The sequence below is a fragment of the Mastacembelus armatus genome, unplaced genomic scaffold (assembly GCF_900324485.2).
Source record: "Mastacembelus armatus unplaced genomic scaffold, fMasArm1.2, whole genome shotgun sequence".
In the NCBI taxonomy this organism is placed as follows: Eukaryota; Metazoa; Chordata; class Actinopteri; order Synbranchiformes; family Mastacembelidae; genus Mastacembelus; species Mastacembelus armatus.
The window spans coordinates 132637-156723 of NW_022872905.1; the positions used below are offsets into that span (position 1 = coordinate 132637).

A 24087-nucleotide genomic window follows, 5' to 3' on the forward strand; every position below is an offset into this window, starting at 1 on the left:
AGACCGTAATCCTAGGTTCCCCAAGTTCTGTGTTCGTGCCTCGGCACCTCTGAGTTCTGTGTCTCGTTATGTCTGGTGTTAACCCTTTGTTCTCCTCTGACCCGAGCCTTTGTTACTGTGTTTATTGATTTCTGTTAATAAAATCACCCTGCACTGAGTACCAGTTCTCTGTGAGCGTTTTTGGTCTTTTCAAATTAAAATGGTTTTGACATGTACCTTCTCGGGGGGGGGGGGGGGGGGGGGGGGGCTGTATGCTCAATGAGCATACAGCTGATCAGAGCATGCTATGTGATGTTGTTGAGCCAGTGACTTCAGAGCCTCCTCAGGAGCTGCATAGCCCTCCTCAGCAGCTGCAGAACCAGCCATCTACTAGTTCTGCAGATAACAATGCCCCCAATGCCGACGCTGTGCAGCATGGGGCAGGCGCAATCACTGTCAGGGACATCCCTACCTTTGATGCCCTAGAGCTGAGGCAGCTTATTAATCTTAGAGATATTAACATTGATAATAACCCCGAACAGGTACCTGGGATCATTAGGGAGCGGTTGAACACAGTTATAAACAGGGCCATCGAAGTGTCATACCCGGGGAGCATGTTGAGCATTTGTACAATCCTTATAATGATACCTTAGACAATAATGTATGTTTCAGAATGTGTTATCCGGTCAAAAAAACCCTCAAGCCCGGGGGGACAGGATATGATGCTGATAAAGGTAACAAGGAATTTTTTCTAGCTAGTGATGGTGGTATTATATTTATTATTCATAGGATTGTTGGTTAAAGCTAGGCGGATGGAGGGATGGTGTGTTGTTCATCTAGCGCGAATATATGGTTTTATATGGAATATAGGTGCCTCTTTAAAAAGGCGGAGAGAACAGCGTATATTAGGAGAAACAAGCAGAGACGCTGAATACGATATTAAAGAAAAGCAGTGTTTTAGCGCCAGCATCATTGATAATTTTTGTATGTCTTGTGGTGGAGACGGGAGCAACCAAGCCCCATTTTCTAATACCGGAGCGAGTGAGCGGACAGGAGGGTGCACGAGTGCTGCGGTGGGGCCATTTGGTGGGGCCAGAGAGACCGCGACGGCTAGTAGCCAGGAGGATGTGTTAACTCCCAGTGTCCACCAGGGGTGTTATGAGTGCGAGGGTATGAGAAAAATGCATCTCATCACTAATTAAATACATTTGATAAATATCCATATATATAAATACTGTGTTTTTAAAATGGGATATGTATGTTCTTCCATCAGAGAGGAAGAAGGAGAAGGGACAGAAGCAGGAGAATAGACCTGCTGAATTGACACCTAGGGTTAATGAGTACGAGATGTGGGCCTCAGAGACAGCATCTGCAACACGATTCCTGGAGCATCTGAATTTATCACAACTGCGTGAGTAGGAGGATAACGGTTCAGCTGTTTCATCTCAAGGTGATGTGGCAACCTTATTCCCTATAGTAGACTTTACCGAGTTTTCTTGCAGTCAATATGGGGCAAGTCAGGGTTTGACACAGCAGTCTGACGGGCTGTGGGAGAGGTTGCTTTTGCAAACATCCTGGGTGGCTCCTCCTGTTGATATATGGGAAGTAGGGTGAGATTTGGCATGGGAGGGTGATGCAGCGATTTCTGGGTCCTATTTTCCATGTCCAAATAGGGCCCCAGACGGTAGTGGTACATCTGGGGTAGGAGCTGTACACATTTCTTCAGACATAGAGGCAAACATAGTCGACTATCTCCCATCTTCCCCCCTGACAGATAGTGAGGGAGAGACCCCCAGTTTTGTACAGAATTCTGCAGGTAGTGGGTCCAGGGTGTCCGCGGATCCTTAAAAAGTCTTAAATTCCATATTATAAAACTAAGGCCTTAATTAGCATTAAAATGTCTTAAATTCGCGTTTCAAAGGTCTTAAAATGAAATCTAACTGACCCCATAAAGAAGATTTTAGTTTCATCTTGAAATCAATTTGAAATCCTTTCGTGTATTTGTTATGCAGAACGAAATAGGCGGAACCAACTAAAATACGCGTTTGAGGGGAGTTTATTTAACACATGCTTTCTGGCAGCTGCGTGAACTGCGGGAAAGTTTCAGCATTAGTCTTTTGCCATGGGTAAATGTAAATTTAATGACAATTGGTTACAAAACCCTAATTTTGCGCCGTGGTTAAGTCCAGTTAGTGGCAACGTGTTCGAGGTCCGGTGCAGGCTGTGCAAAAAAATTTAAAACTCGGAACAATGGGTATGAAAGCTTTGGAGACCCACATGCGGTGTGAATAAGACAAAGCGGCTGCGGAAACCTGTCGGAAAACACCTGGCATTTTATTTTTGTTTTACTCAATAAATCAAACGGTGTGTAAACAGTTTATATCAATAAACAGTGTGTTATGGTAATTGGTTGTATTGTGGGATGTTTTATTTTATTTCTACAAAATTGATCTTAAATTTCATTCTGCGTGGTATTAAAAAGGTCTTAAAAGTCTTAAATCTAGCTCTTAGAAACCTGCAGATACCCTGGGGTCAGACACAACCGATTCAGCACAGTCAGATAGTGAAGGTTCTGGATACAATTCCTCAGCAAGATATAGTGGTGCTGTATCTTCCTCACAGTCAGATAGTGAGTCAGACGCTGTTGCTGCTGATGCTGTGTCTACAACTCCAGAGGCTAACGCTGCAGTAGAGAGAGGGGCCGTGTCAGTACATGGGCTACCTGCTGCTGCAGCAGGTGCATCCGATGTAACAACACAGACTCGCGGTGAAAACACACTCAGTGTACTGCGAAACATTACTGAGTTGTTATCGAATGTCTATGCTAGTGAGAGGGTTGAATGAAAAGTATGAATGTTTGAATGAAAAGTATGAGTGTTTGAACAGCAGGGTAGAACAATTTCTCTCATGTCAGGAAACACAGCTAGAAGCATATGTTGCACACACAACAGCAGAGGGTACACACATTACGGACACACAGGAGTGGATCTGTTGATAATCACAACCCTCAGTCTGCAATGTCACATACTGAATTCTCACGCTGGGCTAGTGGGATGCGATGTAATGATGAAATACACATCTCATGAACATGTTGAACCCTGTCGGTGAGCATACAGCTGATCAGAGCATGCTATGTGATGTTGTTGAGCCAGTGACTTCAGAGCCTCCTCAGGAGCTGCATAGCCCTCCTCAGCAGCTGCAGAACCAGCCATCTACTAGTTCTGCAGATAACAATGCCCCCAATGCCGACGCTGTGCAGCATGGGGCAGGCGCAATCACTGTCAGTGACATCCCTACCTTTGATGCCCTAGAGCTGAGGCAGCTTATTAATTTTAGAGATATTAACATTGATAATAACCCCGAACAGGTACCTGGGATCATTAGGGAGCGGTTGAACACAGTTATAAACAGGGCCATCGAAGTGTCATGCCCGGGGAGCATGTTGAGCATTTGTACAATCCTTATAATGATACCTTAGACAATAATGTATGTTTCAGAATGTGTTATCCGGTCAAAAAAACCCTCAATGGGGGGTCTGGAAATATTACACTGTGCTAAAGAACTACATGACTCTGTAGGTCTCCACCACACACAATAGGTAGCTTTCAGTGATGTTACTAGATTTGAAAGAGAATTAGGGGTAAAAATTATAATTTTTCATCATAGTGGAAGTAGAAAACGGCCGCTCTGTTTCCAAACACGACTCCCCTCTCCCCCAAACCATTTGGCTCTACCTACATGAAGCACTATTATTATCTAATAACAAACCCTAAGGGTTTTTTGGGGCCTTGTATGTCTGTGAGTACTGTTACAACACATATGAGACCCCGCTGTTACATAATTGTAAACACAAATGTAATGTTTGCTTGACAGTGTGTGAGCAGCACTCAGGCCCCACTGTCAAATGTGGCAAGTGCAAATGTATTTGTTAATCCATGCACTGCTTCCAGTATCACAAATTACCGGACATAGATCACCATATGACACCTTGTGATACTATGAAATACTGTGAGGAGTGTGGTAAAATTTACAAGAGCTGTAGGCAGTCGCCTAAACATAAATGTGGAGGCGAGGCGAGGTACACCAGTGTTTTCATACGGCCCACGCGCCCTAAAGAAGAAGCTGAGGAACCCCATGGTAATTATATTCTGTATGACTTTGAAACCAGATACCGTGATGGCAAGCATGAGGTCAATTTTGTATGTGCCATGGAGATGAAGGGCAATCTCTACTCATTTTGTTTCACTGGTGTAAATTGTGTGGCAGCGTTTGTCAGACGCTACAGGTGTAACAAATATAAGGGCTATACTTTTATAGCTCATAATGCTTCAGGTTTTGACAGCTATATCATACACACTTGAATACTTTGTGAGTCAGCGTATCACCCCCCTTGTGATTATGAAGGGAAGTACAGTAATTCTGATGTACGATGACAACTATAGCCAATGCTGGATTGATTAATTCAGTTTTCTACCTATGAGCCTGGCTAAAACACCAGCCACATTAGGCTTTGATGATGATCTGCCCAAGGGCTACTTTCCACATAAATTCAAGACTGTTGAAAATTAATTTTATGTAGGACTGTACCCTGCCCATCACTACAATGGGTACGACAAAATGTCCCCGAGTGAGCAGGTGAAATTCATTACGTGGTATAATAGGGTTAAAAACACACCTTTTGAAATGCAGTTTGAGCTGGCTTATTACTGCCACAATGACATACAAGTACTGCGAAAGGCCTGCATGATCTACTACACAGCATTTATGCATTGCACTCAGGTGGACCCTTTTGCTTTTACCACAAGCCTCAAGCTGTATGAGGGTGTTCCTCCCTTATGAAACTCTGGCGCTCACATACAATAGGATGTATCTGGAATGCAATAAAGCATTTTCAGACGTGTCAGTGCAGTGGCTGGAATTTGTGGCATATTCTGAAAAGCGAGTGATTAGACACACTCTCAGAGGCAGTGCATACAAGGTGGGGTCGTACTGTGTGGATGGGTTTGACACTGCTTCAAACACATTTTCAAAAGATTATCCGGTAGGCCACCCAGAGATAATAGTAGGCAATTTTGACAGTATTGAAAATTATTTTGAGCTTGTCAAATGCACCATGTTACCACCTAGAGGTCTGTACCATCCTGTTTTGCCGTGTCAGTGCCATCACAAACTGATGTTTCCCCTCTGCCTTACATGTGCTGAGGAACTGAATCAGGTCAGTGAGTGCAAGCACAGTGACCATGAGAGACAGCTGACGGGCGCGTTGGTTTCTTTTGAGGTTGAAAAAGTGGTTGAAAAGGGGTACCAGATCCTGTGCATTGATGATGTATGGCCAAACAAGACCAACACTTTGTTCAAGGAATATGTTAAGACATTTCTGAAATGTAACAAGAGGCATCGGGTTACCCCAAACACGTCAAAACAGAGGAGGAACAGCAAAAATCTGTCGAAGACTATTTTATCCATGAAGGCATCAGGCTAAACCCTGACAAGATAACTGTCAATAAAGCAATGGTTCAGTGGCGTCATTCTGACGGCCGAGACGGTAGGGAAGATGATGTGAATGTGTTTGTCAGGGCCGTGACAACGGCTTATGCAAGGCTCATGTTGAACGAACTACTGGACAAACTGCAGCAGAGAGTTCTGGACACCTGGTCACCATTGCGGGTAAGATTGCTGCCATATTTGTTAAACTTGTGTCATGTGCCCTGGCGTATCCTTGGCGAATAGAACCGTGCTGAACCGTGCTAAATGCTGATTCAGCATTCAACCCTAACCCTAACCCTAACTCAATTCAATTCAATTCAATTTTATTTGTATAGCGCCAAATCTCAATACAAATCATCTCAAGGCACTTTACAAAAACTAAAACTAAAAACCCAACAATTCCCTTATGAGCAAGCACTTGGCGACAGTGGAGAGGAAAAACTCCCTTTAACGGAAGAAAAAACCTCCAGCAGAACCGGGCTCAGTTTGGGCGGCCATCTGCCTCGACCGGTTGGGGTGAGTGGATAGAGCAGAGAGAAAAGAACAGCAACAATAAACAACAAATAGACACTGCATGTTGGTGGGACCAGTAACTGCACATCAGCAATATACAGCTCCAGGACCAGGGACACCTGCAGAAGGTACAGAGAAAACAGAGAGAGAGGGAGAGAGCACAAACTAGGCGAGAGAGAGAGCACAAGGTTAGTGACATTCAGTGGTGGAATATACATGAGGTGGGAGGAGAGGAAGAGAGGGAGGTCGGAGGTCAAAAATAACTCCAAGGTTTTTTACAGTAGTGCTGGAGGCCAGGGTTATGCCATCTAGAGTAGCTATAATTTTAGAAAAGTTATTTCTGAGATTTTTTGGATTTTTTTTTTGATTTTTTATTCTAGTTTACTCCTATGGTAACTTTGATGCTCTTAATAATATACGTCTTGGGCTACTATAGATATCTTATTTCTCAAGTTAAGACCTAATATTATGGAAACAGGAGATAAATTATTGAGTGTACTCACCCTTTAAAGCTCTTTAAAAGGCACAGTATTATAGCTATACTGTCAAACACCAAGAATAACACTACTAAACTGTCTTAAAAAATAAATGATATTCTCCCATTTAATTGGCAAGTAAATTAAACAAAAATAACAAATGTTATTCACTTTTTTTCCCAAATAAGTATTTTACCACATTGCATTAAACTGTATTCACAACACAAAACTCTCAAATTCACTCCTCTATAATGGTTTAGTCCCAGTCCAATTCCTCACAATATGGTTTCATTGTCCCTTTTTTCCTAAACTAACTTAAATGTCCAATATACCAACCAAATGAAATAAACACCGTTGCAGGCCTGATTCGGTGCTGGTGAGCGTTGAGACCCAAAACTCAGCGGTCACTTCACTCCCACAAGAGCAACAAACAAAATAAACAGGTACCTTATTCCACGTTCGGAGGTTACCAACTATCTTTACTTGTCTGTGTGCCCCTGTCCCCAAGCAAGATGATAGCTGTTGGGCACATCAACGAAGTTGTCTCCTCTCTCCAGATCAGCAACAGTCCACTCGAAGCATGTTGAGCAGGGTTAGCTGGCCGCCTCCGTCTGTCCACGTTGCTACGCTCCTCGCACTGCATTAACGAGCGGGTCTCATGAAGATGAAAGCTTCACCCCGAACTTCTAGTCGAAATTCTCAGCTTCTCATAAAAAGTCTGTGCTCTTACAGATTATCTTGCTGACAACCTAAAACTTCAATCACTACAAAACTTTTCTGTACACAACTTGAGTTTTCGCCTTTCAGCTACAACCTTAACTAGCTAGCATCCTCTCTCTCTTTTGCTCCGTCCCTCTCTTTTTTCATAACATCCGGTTAACAAAATAAAAGCCTGCCGACTTACAGACATTTTCTATAAAGTTATCACTCTGAACTTGACAGCTTTTTCCTTTATAAGAGAAAACAAAATCAAACATTTACCTTTTACATTTTAAACACAAATGAATGCTGTTTCTAACTCGCCACCAATCCTTCATTTTTTGGAATATCTTCACAAAAAATGCATCAGTCTCTTCGCTGACCCTTCCTCCTAGAACTATTAGTGAAGGAATTATCTTATAGTTTTTCTGTAGTCATCCACTTTGAGACAACAAACACTACTATGAGCTTAAAATGGACTTTGGATATTGGTATACAGCTTTACACACCGACTTAGGATGTTTTAAATGTCAGCCATGGTGTCTTCTCCCAGGAGGCCATGCGCTGGCCTTTCACAATAAAAGTTAGTTATTTGTAAGAAGTTGTTATAACTTTGGAAAATATCATGAATATTCGGAATAAAGTTAAGATTGTAATCTAAGATCACGTGAGTCTCCTGCAGCACTCTGTATGTTTAAAATAAAAGCCTTTTCATTGCACTATTTTAAAATAAAAGCCAAGAAACAGTAACATGAGCTTAAAATGGACATTGGCTACTGACATACAGGTTCAGACACCAACTGAGACCATTAATAATGTCAGCCATGATGTCTTCTTCGGGATGACATGGTCAGACTTTCACAATAAAAGTCTACAGTTATTTGCACAAAGTTAATTCACCCTTTTAAACTATGATAAATATTCAAAATTAACGTCAATATTTTAATTGAAGGTCATATGGCTGCCCTGCAACATGCACCTTTTTATTGTATGATTTCAATATAAACGCCAAGAAACACAAATATCAACTTTGTTGTACCTTATTAAAATCAACTTTGTCTATTAAGATACAGCTTTAGGCACTCACTAAAGCCATTTTAAACATCAGCACTGTGGTCTTCTCACAGCCAGACATGTTTGTATTTTCACAATAAAAGTCTATAGTTATTTGTATGAAGTTACTCAAGTGTTACAAAGTAAAATTATTCAGAATTAAAATTCAGTTCTTTACTCAAGGTCACATGAGTCTCCTGCAACATGCTACCTTTTCAAAATAAAAGCCAAGAAATGCTAATATTTGCTCTTTTCCAGCACATTTTTTCCTTTCAGCCTTTTGACCAATCAGTTTATCCTTTACTCAAACTACTTTCATTTCTTCAGTTCTTCCCTTTTTCCATCTTTCGTTCCATCTTCTCTTCTTTCTCCATAAGAAAAACTTCCTTCAAATATTTTTCCTTTCGTTACACATCATTTGCCTTCTGTATTTTTCAGCAATATTTATTGGTTTTAAAACTACACTATATAGCAGAGGTCACTAACAGGCGGACCGCGGTCCTGTTGCGGACCCAGAAGCCGCCCCATATGGACCCGGACGTACAGCCAAAACAGAAGATTGTGATTTAAAACCTAACGGGGCGCTTCTATTTCCACCGGAGCAGTTTTTTTAGACTTTATAGTAGTGGAAACACACAGACCAATTGCATGCGAGTTGAGCCATCCCATGTGATACCACTCAGCCAATCAAGTCTGTGCATCCTAGGCGGTAAATATTACGACTCTACAGTGTAAACAGCGCTAGAGGCAAGTTACACATGAAAACAGTGTTGCCAACTTAGCGACTTTGTCGCTATATTTAGTGAGTATTCAGACCCCTCTAGCGACACTTTTTTTTTTAAAAGCGACTAGCGACAAATCTGGTGACTTTTTCTGATGTTACTTGAGACTTTTGGAGACTCTGATGTGTCTGTACTGCACCATTCTTACACTTCTCAATTTACCGCAGTAAGACGGCAAATCAGCTGCAGCCGCGAGCCCCTCCCCCGTCCCAAAGCCTTCACAGGCGGCCCAGTCCTCTCGCAGCAGTCCCTCCCTCCCAGCTGCAGTCACAGCAGGAAATGTTCACGCCTCCGCGTCCCGACTGCAAATGAATAGCGCGTGCGATCATGTATGTGCGTGATCTGTACTATGCATGGCGTAATAAAAAAATAAAATAAAATAAAATAAAAAGTAAAATGTTCTTTGTCTAAAATAAATCACTGCATTTGACTCAAACAGCCTCAGTCATTTACAGCAAGGCAAATGTATTTAGTTCTGAGAACTTATTAACTGCAGGCCATCATGCTACATTATATGGCACAGTACAAATATTTTGAGTGTCCCTTATTCTTATTTCTTATAAAGAATCACAATTGTCTCTTATTTTCCATTTCTGAAGTTGGCAAAAGCGTCCATCACAATTACAGCATGTGCCATGGACATTATGCAAATCACACGATGACGTCATTCAGCGACTTCTAGCGAATTTTAGGACAGCCAATAGCTACTTTCCTTTCTGACGAGTTGGCAACACTGCATGAAAAGACAGTACAAAGAAAAAGAAAGAGAGCGATACATGTAGAAAACAAAGGGAGAGAAACTGTAAAGTGAGACGGAGAAAGAGCTTAGTTAATGAGAGAACATTATACATATCTACAGCCATACATATATGCTCAGTTGTATGTTACATGACAATAAATATTGTCAGAAAATTTTTGAATTGTACTGAATTCATTTGATTTTACAGTCAGGTATTGATTACATGCAGATGTTGATAAAACTACCAGGCTACTTAAATATATATCACACTAACTAGTTAGACATTATGATCTTCCGGACCTTTGCTTCAAGAAATTTTCTCTAATTGGACCTCTTTAAATTTTAGTTGAATACCCCTGCCCTACGGCATTAAACTTACCACTTCGGACTAAAGGCAGCTCTTATAAGGCGACAGCTCAGGAAACGCTCCAATATTTACCTATAATAGCAAAAGCTAAGTTAGTACTAACCAACACAGCTAAATAAACTGAACGAGCGAAAATCCTTACCGTTCATCAGTAACGAGTGGCGAGCCTGTCCGCGGGTGAGTGAACACAATCCACGCTAAAAAAATAAACGCTAAAATTAATACAAAAAGGATCATTTATAGGGGAAAATCTAGGGCTTATCTTACCTGCCGCGAGGCATCGATAAACGCGGAAGCGAACAGCCGGAAGCCAAACAAAAAAGGAAGAACAACACCAAGGAGGGCACTTTTATAGGATGCCAACTAGCGCGAATGGCCAATGGAATCTGGGCCCGAAATGACCGGCTAGTCTGTGGCTCCTACTGCCACATTCGCAGTATGTGAGTAACTACCATCTGTAACAAGTAGGTAAATACAGTGTAACTACAGATGAAAAACCTCAATTGTTATCCATCAAATGCCTTTCAGTTGTCACTGGATTATGTTGGTAATAACCCAGATATATTTATACTAAGTAAAACACTAGGCAAGTGAGCTGAAACTGGACTGTAAAAGAAAGTCTCATCTGTTTCCCAGAAATGACCATGTTTTTCCCACATCCTTTGTAATAAGTTTTTCTCTTTTCCATGCATTCAACACAAACATTTACCATGTAAGTTCTCTTACATTACTATGTAAAAGACAACAATTTACTAGGTAAGTGAGATGAAACTGGACTGTAAAAGTAACAGATCTTTAATTGAAAGATATTGCATAGAACTTCAGTTAAATGTTCTTAGAGTGTAAACACATAAAGAGCCAGAACCCTTCAAAACACTTTTTTAACAAAGTATGCTGCCACACAAAGGCAAAGTACAAAGGTGGGTTTAAAGATGCAGTTTTTCTTTAGGAAGAAACACAACAAAGGCCGTACTAGTACATCAACACACAAACAAGTTAACATGGAAACAGTGGCATAATAGTGCAATACTGAGGCCCCTGACTTTCTGAATTTATGTTTTATGGGTAGCAATTCTGACACCCAGGATGGTATTGCAGGGTCACGATAGATTTTATCAATCAGCCTCTCCATGTAGGCTGTCAAAAACAATGACGTGTTTCTTTTCAAAACTCTTGTTTTTTATTCACAAAATTCCAGACATAAGTTGCTGGGACACTCACAAGCATGACAATATGAAAACATTGAACCTCTTTAGGATGAGCATAAAAACTAATAATGAATACAGAAAAACATCCAGCTTCTTAAGGATGAGCATAAAAACCTAATAATAAATACAGTAATACATTCAGCTTCTTAAGGACAGGTATAATATTTTCTTAATGTCAATCAGATTTAATAGCAGGGAAAAACAAATATTGTCACCTGCCCCTGAAGTTTTCAGCGTCTGCAACCTCAGCAGCCCTGCGGATTGTGCTGATGACGATGATGTTGAAGGAAATATACTGCGACACAGCTTGGCCACCGTCAGGGTCCGTCAGTCTCTAATTTATACAGAAATAAAAACACTGTTAAGACACAAGTTCCTGATTAACACACCATCCACACACACACGCGCGCACACACGAAATTAGACAGCAGTCACCTACCGCTCACAGGTTTTGCTTTTGTTCATGTGGTGGAAACACGCTCCCACCAATTTCCAGGTTATCATTAAACAGACATTTTCTATCCAAATACTGTACTGTATGTTTCTGTCCGTTCTCATTGATGGTAAATCGTAGTGAAAGGTACGAGTTGCCATGGCATTGGTAAAGATCAGATGACATTTCATGATTAATTTGTGCAGAAAACCAGTAGATTGCAAACAGTGCCATAACTTTTTCTTGCAACTGTTTGTGGTTAGTTAGGTTTTGTTACTAAAACCTTAGGTTTAGAAACAACAGCTAAATTTTTAGTTATAGGAATGCAAATTACATTGTTAAGTTCAGGAACAAAAACTACCTATTTAGCATTAAAAAGACATGGTTTAGGTACGTTTTCATTTGTTTAGGATTGGGAACAAAAAAGACATGCACTGTAAAAAATGTCTGTGAAAACTACAGTAAAAAACTGTAAAGCAGCAACAGTAAAAAACTATTTAACCCTCTGGGGTCGACGCACGCGCCGGCGCGTTTTGACGCATCTTTTTCTGATAAGGCCGGAACAAACTTAAATTACTCCGTCAATTCTGATCGTACAGATAAAAGAAGCATATCATTCAAATCTGTAAAGGGTCTAGTTTTAGTGGTATACCATCATAATAACAACAAAACGTTGTGCTTTTTTTAAATAAAGAAAGCTGACAGGGTGCGCTCTCGGACTTTTCTGTCTCTGCCATTTCTCTTCACAGACGCGTAAATAAAACAACCAGAATCTCAGCGAATACTTGCCTCCTAAAAATAAGAATTATATGGCTAGAAAGCTTGAAATGTTTTCTTTTGAGTGAAACAATTCAAGTCAAAAACAAATCATCACTTTTTATTTAATCCGTATGAACGTAAGGAGAAGTCCGTTTTTTCCTGTCTCACCTCATTACAGGTAATGTGGTCCCGCCTTGTACACTGTCCACTGTTCACATGTAAATAATCTCAGGTGAACCAGGTAAATATGTGCACGCCCCCGAGAAATGACACAAAATATCAAACTTCATCATAGAATTTACTCACTTTTTCGGCGCGTTTGGATGATGGCGCGTTACGCACGTGAAGCGGCGCTCCTTACATTCCACACAGAGACAAATAGTTTAGCTTGTCCTCAGAGTAAAAACACTGATTTTAACTCAAATGAGGATCGTTTGGCTCCTCATTGTGTTGTATTGTGCTGCACTAATCCGTCCCATCTACATTGACTGAAAGGCTCATTATGCGCGCCTTTGTCTGGACGTTCAGTGCGTCTTTTGTGTTCTCAGGTAAATCACATGACTATTCATCCTCAGACACACCCTCTTGCATATGGCCTTTCTGGACAAAAAGTGTCTTAGAAAATTTAAATCAGTGTATTGTTTACTGTGAATGTGTGAACAAGATGACATTCACAACATTGTGAAGTAAACACTTTAGCCTACAACATGCTGGTCTCCAAAGTCTTGTGAACCAATGTTCTGTTTGTGTTTTATGGTCTTATTTCAGTGAGTAAAAAATTGTAGTTTTTCACTAGCCATGCATAAACACTTTTTTCTCAAAAACACAATAATGTATAAACTTGAAGCTCACATATTATTGTAGCCAATTTTGTGCTGATTACAGTGTTATTAGACTTTAGACATTAATATGTTTAAAAAACACTGAAAAAAGCACAAATGTCAGGACATGTCAAAATTTGTCCAGGCCCCAAAAACCCCCTCAGACCCCAGAGGGTTAAACCAAAATAGCATGTCACTGTATTACATACATTAAATTACCGTAATTTAAGAAACAGTACATAACTTAATTTTTTACTTTCTTAAAATGTAAAAAACACAAATTGTTACAGTGAAAATATTAATTTTGGCTAAAATAAATTAAAAACTACCGTAACCTCTCAAGCAAGTAATCCCCCTAAAATCAACGGTATAATTCTGGGTAAAAAACACATTTTGTTGATGTGTACTATAGAATTTACAACATAAAACCTTCAAAAATTCGACAAACACATACCTTAAATTCTACTGTAGCAAGATGTTAAACATATGGTATATGGTTGTTAAATAAGTCTATTTTAAAGGGACAGTACATCTAAAAATGAAAATTCCAAACCCGTAAGATTTCGTTCATCTTTGGAACATAAATTAAGATAGACAGCAATGGTCGTTACACCATAATTACACAATTAAATCCAAAATATCTTAATTTCTGTTCCGAAGATGACATAATTTTCATTTTTGTTAGTCAACTACCCCTTTAATTTAAAAAAATTAAATATTCTGTAATTTACTGTACTTTTGTGTATTTTTCTTTTGAATATGGATCAAATCTGATATTATTCCTATTATTCCTGCTCTAAGCCTATTTTTTTTAAAAAAATTAATAAATAAATAAAGAAACCTATAATAAAACTGTGAAACACTGAGAAACATTTAACAAAATCATGAAAAAACATGAAGACAGAAAAAACAATAAGAAGAAGAAGACGGCCTCCAGTCCCGACTTCTGACATCAAGAGAACTGCACAGCGCAATCTGCATGCAATACAAGTGGTGAGTACTATAATGCCTTTATTTCTTTATTTTATTTAGGGTAACTTACAAATTGTGAAGGTGAGGGGAAGGGCATTATCGTGCACTGCTGATGCATGATACATGTGTATCTGTTTAGTATAATGTAGCTAACTCGCTAATTTAAAAGGTGCGTGAAAAAGAGACTCATGCTCTGCTAATGTGAAGTGAACTTTTGACATCTTTTCAAAGTGCATCTTCTTTTAACCCATTTCTGGACTTAGTTTAAAAAACAATAGTGCACGGGAACTGTGGGATTTTACGACAGAGCAAATGGTCACTGACTTAAACCAATGTGGGGGTTGAATGTTTGCTTGACCCTTTCATGGTATGTGGTTCTGTCTGTTTTATTGTTTTAGTGTTTTAGGGTAGAAGGTTGTAAATAACTGCCAACAATTTGTTTCTTTGATGGTAAGAAGACTGAAGATAGTACCTGAACAAACATGTGGAGTCTGTTCAAGATTAGTCCACCCCTTTCTTGTCAAAATGTATATAAACTGGTCTTTTAACCCAAACGGGAGAGGACTTCTGCAAGGACGTCCTCTCCGGGCCCGTGATTAAACCTGAGATGATTCATCACACTTGTGGTTGTTTTCTGAGAATTAGCAACTCTCAAACTTAAAGAAATTTCTACCACAATTTGGCGACGAGGATGGGATGGACATGCCACTGACTGTTGCCTGTTCTAGACCGAAGGAAACCACCGGTGGTAAAAGTTAAACACAGGGAAAATTCTGCTCCGACAAACGGAGGACCTGGATCCCGCCTGAGGTCAGAACGGGTGGCGGACAGTGGATGCTCCATTCATTTACTGAGTGAGTACAGTGTTATGAATCATTTCTTCTGTATGTTTTTTGGTATGTTTTTGGTCTGCGTTAAAGAAAAACCCTAGGTGTGTGTTTGGTAATCACGTGATCGTTGTAATCCCTCCTGGTAATGAGACCAGTGTGTCTGCGGGACAGACGCCAGATGATGAAAAAATAATCCTAAAAAACAAAAACCAAAAAAGAATAAAAAAACAAGAAACAACGAGAAAACCCCACTGGCTGAGGATTACAAACGTAAGTCTTCCTTCGGGAAGCCATATGGTTTATTAAGGAAACGACCCGTACGTGGCAAACATGAAAAAATTAAGACAGTACTGACGAAGTAAGCTATGATTGTTAATGGAAAACGATATTGTTGTTTATGAAAAGTAAGCTGTTATTGTTAATGTTGTTACTGAGAAGTAAGTAATGAGGAGTAAGCTATTATTGTTTCTGAGGAGTGAGGGTATTATTGTCTATTATTCTTAGAAATCATCCCATAAAATAAATTGGGCGTGTGAATGTGGTGATAATTTTATAAGCTTTGTGGTGACTCCTTCAGTGTCTTGTATGCACAATGTGTGTACAGTAAGGGTACGTTGCTCGGAACGAAAGTGTCATACAAACTACCTGGCTGAAGAAAGTTACCCAAAGTTAGTGTTTGTCTGATAAGATCCGACCATACGATGAGATGGGAAGATCAGAGTGAATGAGAATTTATTGTGTGTGTGTTATAAGCCCAATGAAAGTGTAAGCACCAGTCCCAGTGAGTCTAGGAACATGGGGAATAATCCGGGGAAATTAGAAATCCTACCTGACCCTCTGACAGGCCCTGCTAAAATAATGACAGAGAAATGGGGTAAATGTGCAGTTGAGGAGATTCCACTATGGCACGCCATTACTGAAGGGGTGTTTCCATTGCAAGGCACACTTAGCACAGACTGTTTGAAGCGGTGTAGAATATTGTTGGAAGAAAGAGAAGCGGAAGTGACAAAGAAAAGAAAAGGGAAGAAAATAAATTGGCACTCTTTCCAGAAATGGGAAAGGGAGGCAGAGGTGAAAGAAAAGAAATCCACTGCAGGGTTGATGGTAAAATTAGCAAGGTCTGATGGTGAGGAAGTTAAAAAGGGAAAACAGAAACGTAGAGTAAGAAAGGGTAACCTGCCTCCTCCATATGCTGTCGCTATGCCCGTGGGGGGTCCAGCAGCAGCACAGCCTATCAGAGCCCAGGTGGCTGCAGCAGCAAGTGCCCAGTCACAGGGAAGTTCAGACGAAGGACAAGAAAGTGAATCTGAGCAACTCTATCCTGACCTGTCTTCTCTTTACATAACCCCTCAACCAGCGAAAACCCAGACTGAGAAAAAAACTCAAATTTCACCTGATCCTTTGAGCAGAACAAAGTCTCCCCTAGCAGCTACGTTTGACTACTGGCTGAGGAGCCAGACCAACAAAGGGGAAATACACCAGATGCCCATGATGATGTTCCCTAACCCTCAGCCTATGCCACAAGACGCACAGGCACAGGCCAACTGGAATCCAGAAGTGCTCGTCTACAGACCATGGCAGCCAGATGAACTGAAGGAGGTTACGGATGAACTACCGGACCCCCAAAAAACTGGCGGTGAGAAATGGGTAACAGCAATGCAGCAATTACTCACTATGTATAACCCTACGTTACAGGAAGTAGAAGCTGTGTGTCGCAGGTTTTTCAAACTCCGGTGGGCAAACATCAGACCCACAACATGGTCAACCACGGCAACAGTGGGGTCCCAACAGTTCACCACCATGATGGACACCCTGTATGATGCTGTACGAACTGCGTTTCCTTTGAGAGTCTGCTGGCCTGAGATTCACAATACCAGACAAAAAGAGGGGGAGTCAGCAGCTGATTATCGAACCCGCATGGAAACGGTATTCGCTGCGCATTCAGGAATCGACCCAGGTAATGCGGCATACACCCACCTGTTGAAAACTGCATTAGTAAATGGTCTTTATCCTGGCTTAAGGAGCTGCGTGATGACATCATGTGTAGGCTGGGAAACAGAGACTTTGCCAAATGTATGGACACATGTCTTACACGCAGAAAGGAACCGAGTGGAGGCTCACATGAACCAGGTAAAGACTCTCCAAACTGCTCAGTTGATGTATTACCAACAGGGAACGCAAACCCTCAGAAGGGGCCTGAGGCCACGACACTACACTCCAAAAGGCCGAAAATTTCTGCAGGATCAGCGTCAGAGAGGACAGCCTAACACAGAAGTACGGTGTTACACTTGTGACGGATATGGACACATATCCCGTAACTGTCCTACAGACAGGAGGAGGACTTCACAGGACACACAAGTGCAAGAGAAACCCTGGCCACATGCTCCGCCCCAGGGACTTGCTGTGCATTCACCAGGGTTCCAGGCTCCTCAAGCATAGGAGGCAGGGGAGGCAGGTCAGGACATCGCACTACACGGAGACACACATACAGTTCTACAACCACACACTAATAGACCAGTTGTTACATACCATCAATACATACAACTAACATCAGACTCAAAAACACCACCTAGATTAACTCTTAAGATACAAGGAGTGAATGTAACATTCTTAGTAGATTCAGGAGCAGAGATTTCTGTCATTCAATCTAAATTACTCCCAAATGCACAGAAAACAACACAATACCTTAAGACAATAGGAGCATCAGGCATTCCTGGTCTTGAACCACTATCAGAGCCACTTACAGTATGTTTTGGTGATTACAGATTACATGTGTTCCTTTTGTCAGATGTATGTCCTGTAAATTTAATGGGCAGAGACCTCATGTGTGCACTAAGGGTTGATGTTAAATGTGAGCCCACAGGCATTAACCTAACTTGTGCAACAGCCGGTCTCTATCCCTTCTCTTTGTCACAACCTGCCTGTTATTACTCATGGGATCTCATACAGTTCCCTGACATAGATGAATTATATTCAATGGTGCCACAGATAACACAGGCACCTGCAATCCTACAATGTATTTCTCATGTTTCGGCAGAAAACAGAGATATCACATATGAAGAAGCTTGGACTACAACTGACAAAGACACACTGGAAATAACCTCAGTAATAATTGGACACAACTGTGCAGCAGCTGTAGTAAGCCTCTCTAAGTCACAATTAGCTGTGTTTACAGAAAGGGGTTTTGTCCCACACATTGCATTGACAAAGCAACCATATCAGTCCTGGGAAGATATAGGTTCGTGGGTTAAAACAGCACTAGAGGCTACAGACTGGCAGCCAGAGTGTGATGGTAGATTACATTGCAAATCATTGAACATTACATCCTGCTCCTTACATATCCTAGTACCAGTTATACGATCTATTCATAGGTTGTATTCACAGCATAAAGAACCGTTACTCCTTATGCCTCTGACGGCTGATGAGGAAGCATTACTTTCAACAGTACCTAGCAAATTGTGGGCTACAAGTAAGTTTGATTTTGGGGAAATGAAAGGTGCAACTCCTGTTGTTGTACAGCCAAAGTCTAATTTTAGGCCTTGTAAAAAACAGTATACACTGAGTCCTGAAGCTGTTGAAGGCATTGCTCCTGTCATTCAGTCACTGATAGATAAAGGTGCTATTGTGGAATGTCCTCAGTCACCCTGCAACACCCCAATCTTGCCTGTAAAGAAACCAAATGGTAGTTGGAGGCCGGTTCAGGACCTCAGAGCCGTGAATGCAGCTGTTCACCAAGTGGCTCCTACAGTTCCAAACGTAATAACACTAGTGTCTCAAATTCCGGGGGATACTCGTTGGTATTCTGTTATTGATTTAGCAAATGCATATTTTAGCATTCCTGTTCATCCTGACTCACAGTTCTGGTTTGCATTCACTTTCAATGGTAAACGTTACACATGGACTCGCATGCCCCAAGGGTTTTCTTCAAGTCCTACTCTGTTCACAGTGGCAGTGGCTGAAAACCTCGCACATTGGGAGAGTCCATGTGGTAGCACACTAGTTCAGTATGTTGATGATTTGTTAATATGTTCCCCAACAAAGCTAGCATGCCAAACAGACACAGTGTCTCTACTAAGTTTTCTGACAGAAAACGGCCACAAGGTTTCAAAAGACAAATTACAACTTGTCTCACAATCTGTGCGCTATCTTGGCCATATTTTAACTCCGGAGGGTCGCAAATTGGGTCCTGAACGCATCCAAGCAATTCTGGATGTACCAAAACCGCGAAATAAAAAACAAATGATGTCATTTTTAGGATTAGCAGGCTATTGCCGTCCATGGATTCGTAACTATGCGGAGATCTCCCAACCCCTTAATGACATCACACATGGGGGAAAACATTTGGCCATGACTGACGATTTGACTTGGACTTTGACTGCAGAGACTGCTTTCACAGAACTAAAACAGGCCTTGTCAAGCACACCCTGTCTAGGACTTCCAGACCACACTAAACCATTTAATTTATTTGTATCTGAACGAAATGGCTTCATGTCTGCTGTCCTCACCCAGCAACATGGTGACAAGCAACGACCCATAGGTTATTATTCAAAATATCTTTCTATAACAGAGAGAGGTATGGTACCATGTTTGAGAGCAGTAGCAGCTACTACTGAAGCTGTCTTAGCTACAACTGATATTGTTGCCATGAGTCCTCTTACAGTACATGTCCCCCATGCAGTCCACTCTCTCATTCTGCAAGCAAAAACAGCTCATCTTACACCAGCTAGACAGATGCACTGGCAGAATATTTTATTAACAATGTCACATGTTACTCTCAAACGCTGCACTGTTCTTAACCCTTCAACCTTGCTCCCTACAGCTGAAGACGGAGAGCCTCATTCATGCTTAGAGCTTGTAGAAGCTACAGCTAATCCACATGATGATTTATTTGACACACCTTTGGTTAATGCTGAAGCTGTATTCTTTGTTGATGGGTCTTCAATGAGGAACCCATCAAATGGGGCACCATGTGTGGCTTATGCAGTCTGTACTGAATATGATATAATTGAAAGTGCTAGATTGCCCTCTCACTTATCAGCTCAGGCTGCAGAGTTGTTTGCCCTAACCAGAGCTTTCATTTTGGGTACCGGAAAACGCATCACAGTCTACACTGACTCTCAATATGCATTTAATGTTTGTCACAACTTCCATGCTTTGTGGAAGAACAGAGGTTTCCTCACCTCAACGGGTAAACCGATTGCTCACAGAATTCTCATTATTAATCTTCTGAATGCCTTATTGCTCCCTACTTCAGTAGCAGTGTGTAAATGCCAGGCCCACACTGGTGCTACTGATCACATCTCGCAGGGGAATGCAACTGCGGATGGAGCAGCTAAGGCAGCAGCAAATTCACCTGTCTCCCCAATTCTACAGATGCCCCTGTCTATTCAGGAAAATGTTTTTTCCCTTGATGATGTCTCCTTATTACAGACAGGAGCTGATGTGGGTGAGCAAACTGTCTGGAAAAGAAAAGGGTGCACACAACTTCCCTCGGGTATCTGGGCTCCCGGTGCTCCCTAGATCCATATTTCCCTTCTTGGCAAAATTGACTCATGGGCCTGACCATGCGTCAAAAGGGGGGATGGTGGATATTGTAAATAGATTTTGGTATGCACCAGGATTTTCAGTGTTTGCTGAAAATTTTTGTAAAAAATGTGTGATTTGTGCTACTAACAATATAGGTAAAAGTTTAGAAGTAACTATGTCTGCGCATCCAAAACCAGAAGGCCCATTTGAACACTTAATGATGGATTTTATTGAACTCACTCCATGCAATGGCTACAAATATTGCTTAGTAATATTGGATATGTTTTCAAAATGGATTGAGTGTTTTCCATGCAGAAATGCTACTGCTGTTTCAGTGGCAAAGGCATTACTGAAAGAAATCATTCCACGATGGGGACTCCCTTCCAAACTAAGTAGTGATAATGGGTCACATTTTGTAAATAATGTGATACAGAGTCTGTCAGTAAGTCTTCAGATTAATTTGAAGACACACTGTGCATACCATCCATCTAGTGGTGGTGCAGTTGAGAGAGCTAATCAGACACTGAAAACCAAACTTACAAAATTAATGGCTGAAACACAATTGTCATGGGTAAAAGTCTTACCTTTAGCGCTAATGTTTATGAGAGGCCGCCCACATAAAACAACTGGGCTCTCTCCTTATGAGATACTCACTGGACGACCCATGCGAATGACAAATGCGCCTTTTCCCCAGAATAAGTTAACTTTAACAGGAATGGATGATGAGATGTTACAATACTGTTGTGCACTTAACCAGACTCTCAAGCTCATTTTCCCTAAGGTAAAAGCTGCCCTTCCTGAGCCTGTGGTAGGACAACTCCATGCCATCCAGCCAGGAGACTGGATAGTGGTTAAAGACCTTAGGAGGAAGCATTGGAACCAGCCCCGTTGGACAGGACCATACCAGGTGCTACTGACGACCCCAACGGCTGTCCGGATTGCAGAGAGGGATACGTGGATTCATGCATCCCACTGTAAACCCTTCCCACAGGGTGCCACCGATGAGACGACGACGAGGAGCTGAGAAGATGCACGGACTGTGGGTGCTGTTAGCAGTTGTCATCACTGGAGTGATCACCACTGCAGCCATAATTCAGACTGCATTCAGAACAGACAAAACCACGAAAAGAAGAACCAAAGACATGTCATCCAGACTCCCAGAAGATGACATGTTACAGGAAAACAAAGAACTCTTAATAAGACGCAAAAGACAGCTGTTCGAACAGTCCGAGTGGAAACCTTGGGGGTTTGACGCAGAGGAAGTGCTATCTCAACCTGCTGTTCATGTTAATAGTTGGTATTCCTACATTCAGTGGCATAAAAACAACCTCTACGGACCGTATTCTAACATTCTAGCTATTCAGGGTCCTCCTGAAAGTTGGCATTCTCTTTTTAAATTAGAAACACAGCATTGCCCTTGTTTGGACCCTGTTATTAGTTTAGTACAGTCTTTTACAAAATATACATCTGTAAGTGAACACAGCAGGCAATACTGTAAATATTCCCATAGAATGTGGTATGGTGCAACCGCAGATGCATATGGACATACACAGGAACAGAAATCTATTTATTTATCATGTGTAGATTGGTTTTGTGATCACATGTTGCCTGCACCATTTCCATTGAATTCTACTATAGCTGACCCTGTGGAAGTACCTTTGCAACCCACAAATATTTCACATTCGGTGTGTTTGTGTTCAAATGGCACAGGGCAGTTTATGGGAATATCACAATGTACAAACCCTGTTGCAGGTCTTACAAGTCGAACAATCATGACTGCACATGGGACTGAGCACCAGCCAGCTTCTGGTTCAGTTAATATCACTTTCAAAGATGGACAGACAATATTAGTAAATGATTACCTTCATGCTCCTGCATATATGGGTATACCACCTATTGGAAATTTTTATTGGCTTTGTGGGAACAGAGCATTTCTTTTCCTACCGTCAGGATGGTCAGGGTGTTGCTATTTTGTTAATCTTACAATTGTTAACTTAGCCTTAGTTCCTGTTAATTTAATGCATAGTGTAAACCACATTGAGAAGCGAGAGATAGCAAAATTCTCAACCCTTGAAGCTTTCCATTGGCGTATTTCTTTAGGTGAAAAATGGGGAATTGGGTTGTTACCTTGGTACGGTGTAACATTATTAGCCGATCACATTGACAATATTACCTATTCAATATCTGCATTTGCCAATGAGACTATAAAAGGGTTTTATTTACTTCAAGCAAATGACAAATCTCATAGACTAACATTATTAAAACATGAAATGGCTTTAGACTATCTTTTAGCCAAAACTGGAGGCCTGTGTTTAACTTTAAATTTGACAGGAGATGCTTGCGTCACTCTCATTCCTGACAATTCTGATAATATGACAAATGTTATAGCAACATTACAACGGATTCGGGATGCTTTTGGGCCATCCGAATCTTCGGGTTTCAGTTTTAGAAATTGGTTATCAGATAAGTTTGGTCCTTGGGGTGCTGGAATTGTGCAAATTTTAATCCCTGTAGTTATTATGTTTAGTATGCTCCTGTGTTTTTGTACATGTGCACTCACTTGCATGCGGGCCCTGATGTATAAATGGTTAGGAGGAGTACTTGGAGGAGAATACACTTCACTTTATGTTAGCTTACCAACTGAATCGACAAATACTGCTGAAATACAGTTAAATGATTGGGCCCCGGGAAACCCATACACTGACAGTGATCTAGATATAGAAAAACCCTGACTAATGATGTAACATTTTGTTAATGTCTTGTCTTGAATGTGTTGACACTTTGTGTCAAAAGGGGGGAATGTGGGATTTTACGACAGAGCAAATGGTCACTGACTTAAACCAATGTGGGGGTTGAATGTTTGCTTGACCCTTTCATGGTATGTGGTTCTGTCTGTTTTATTGTTTTAGTGTTTTAGGGTAGAAGGTTGTAAATAACTGCCAACAATTTGTTTCTTTGATGGTAAGAAGACTGAAGATAGTACCTGAACAAACATGTGGAGTCTGTTCAAGATTAGTCCACCCCTTTCTTGTCAAAATGTATATAAACTGGTCTTTTAACCCAAACGGGAGAGGACTTCTGCAAGGACGTCCTCTCCGGGCCCGTGATTAAACCTGAGATGATTCATCACACTTGTGGTTGTTTTCTGAGAATTAGCAACTCTCAAACTTAAAGAAATTTCTACCACAAACGCACTAATTTAAAATGGGGGAATGGCACCGCTCATTGAACGAACGTTAACAACGTCGACGTCATTTTTTTTAATCAGCGCCATTTTAGCTCGCCCACCGCCAACTGTTACTATTACAATCAAATGATGTAATAACAATACGTGATAGCACAACTGTTTGACTTCTGGGGACTCCACATCCCTTTTCGAGTCAAGCCCGACAACACTTTTCTAAACTAAAAAGGTAAAACTCTCGAGCAACTGTCGTTGTAGT

At 41.1% G+C, this 24087-nt stretch overlaps 1 protein-coding gene across 1 annotated transcript; it reads left to right on the forward strand.

Annotated features, from left to right (window-relative positions):
* Positions 1 to 281: 281 nt before the first annotated feature.
* Positions 282 to 19591, forward strand: LOC113146384 (uncharacterized; the record flags this gene model as incomplete). The annotated part of the gene is made up of 5 exons (XM_026333756.1): positions 282 to 606; positions 982 to 1149; positions 1253 to 1390; positions 3096 to 3346; positions 18671 to 19591. Coding segments are annotated over exons 1-5 (1803 nt in total), but the record flags the coding sequence as incomplete, so codon positions are not given.
* Between the last annotated feature and the right edge of the window lie 4496 nt (positions 19592 to 24087).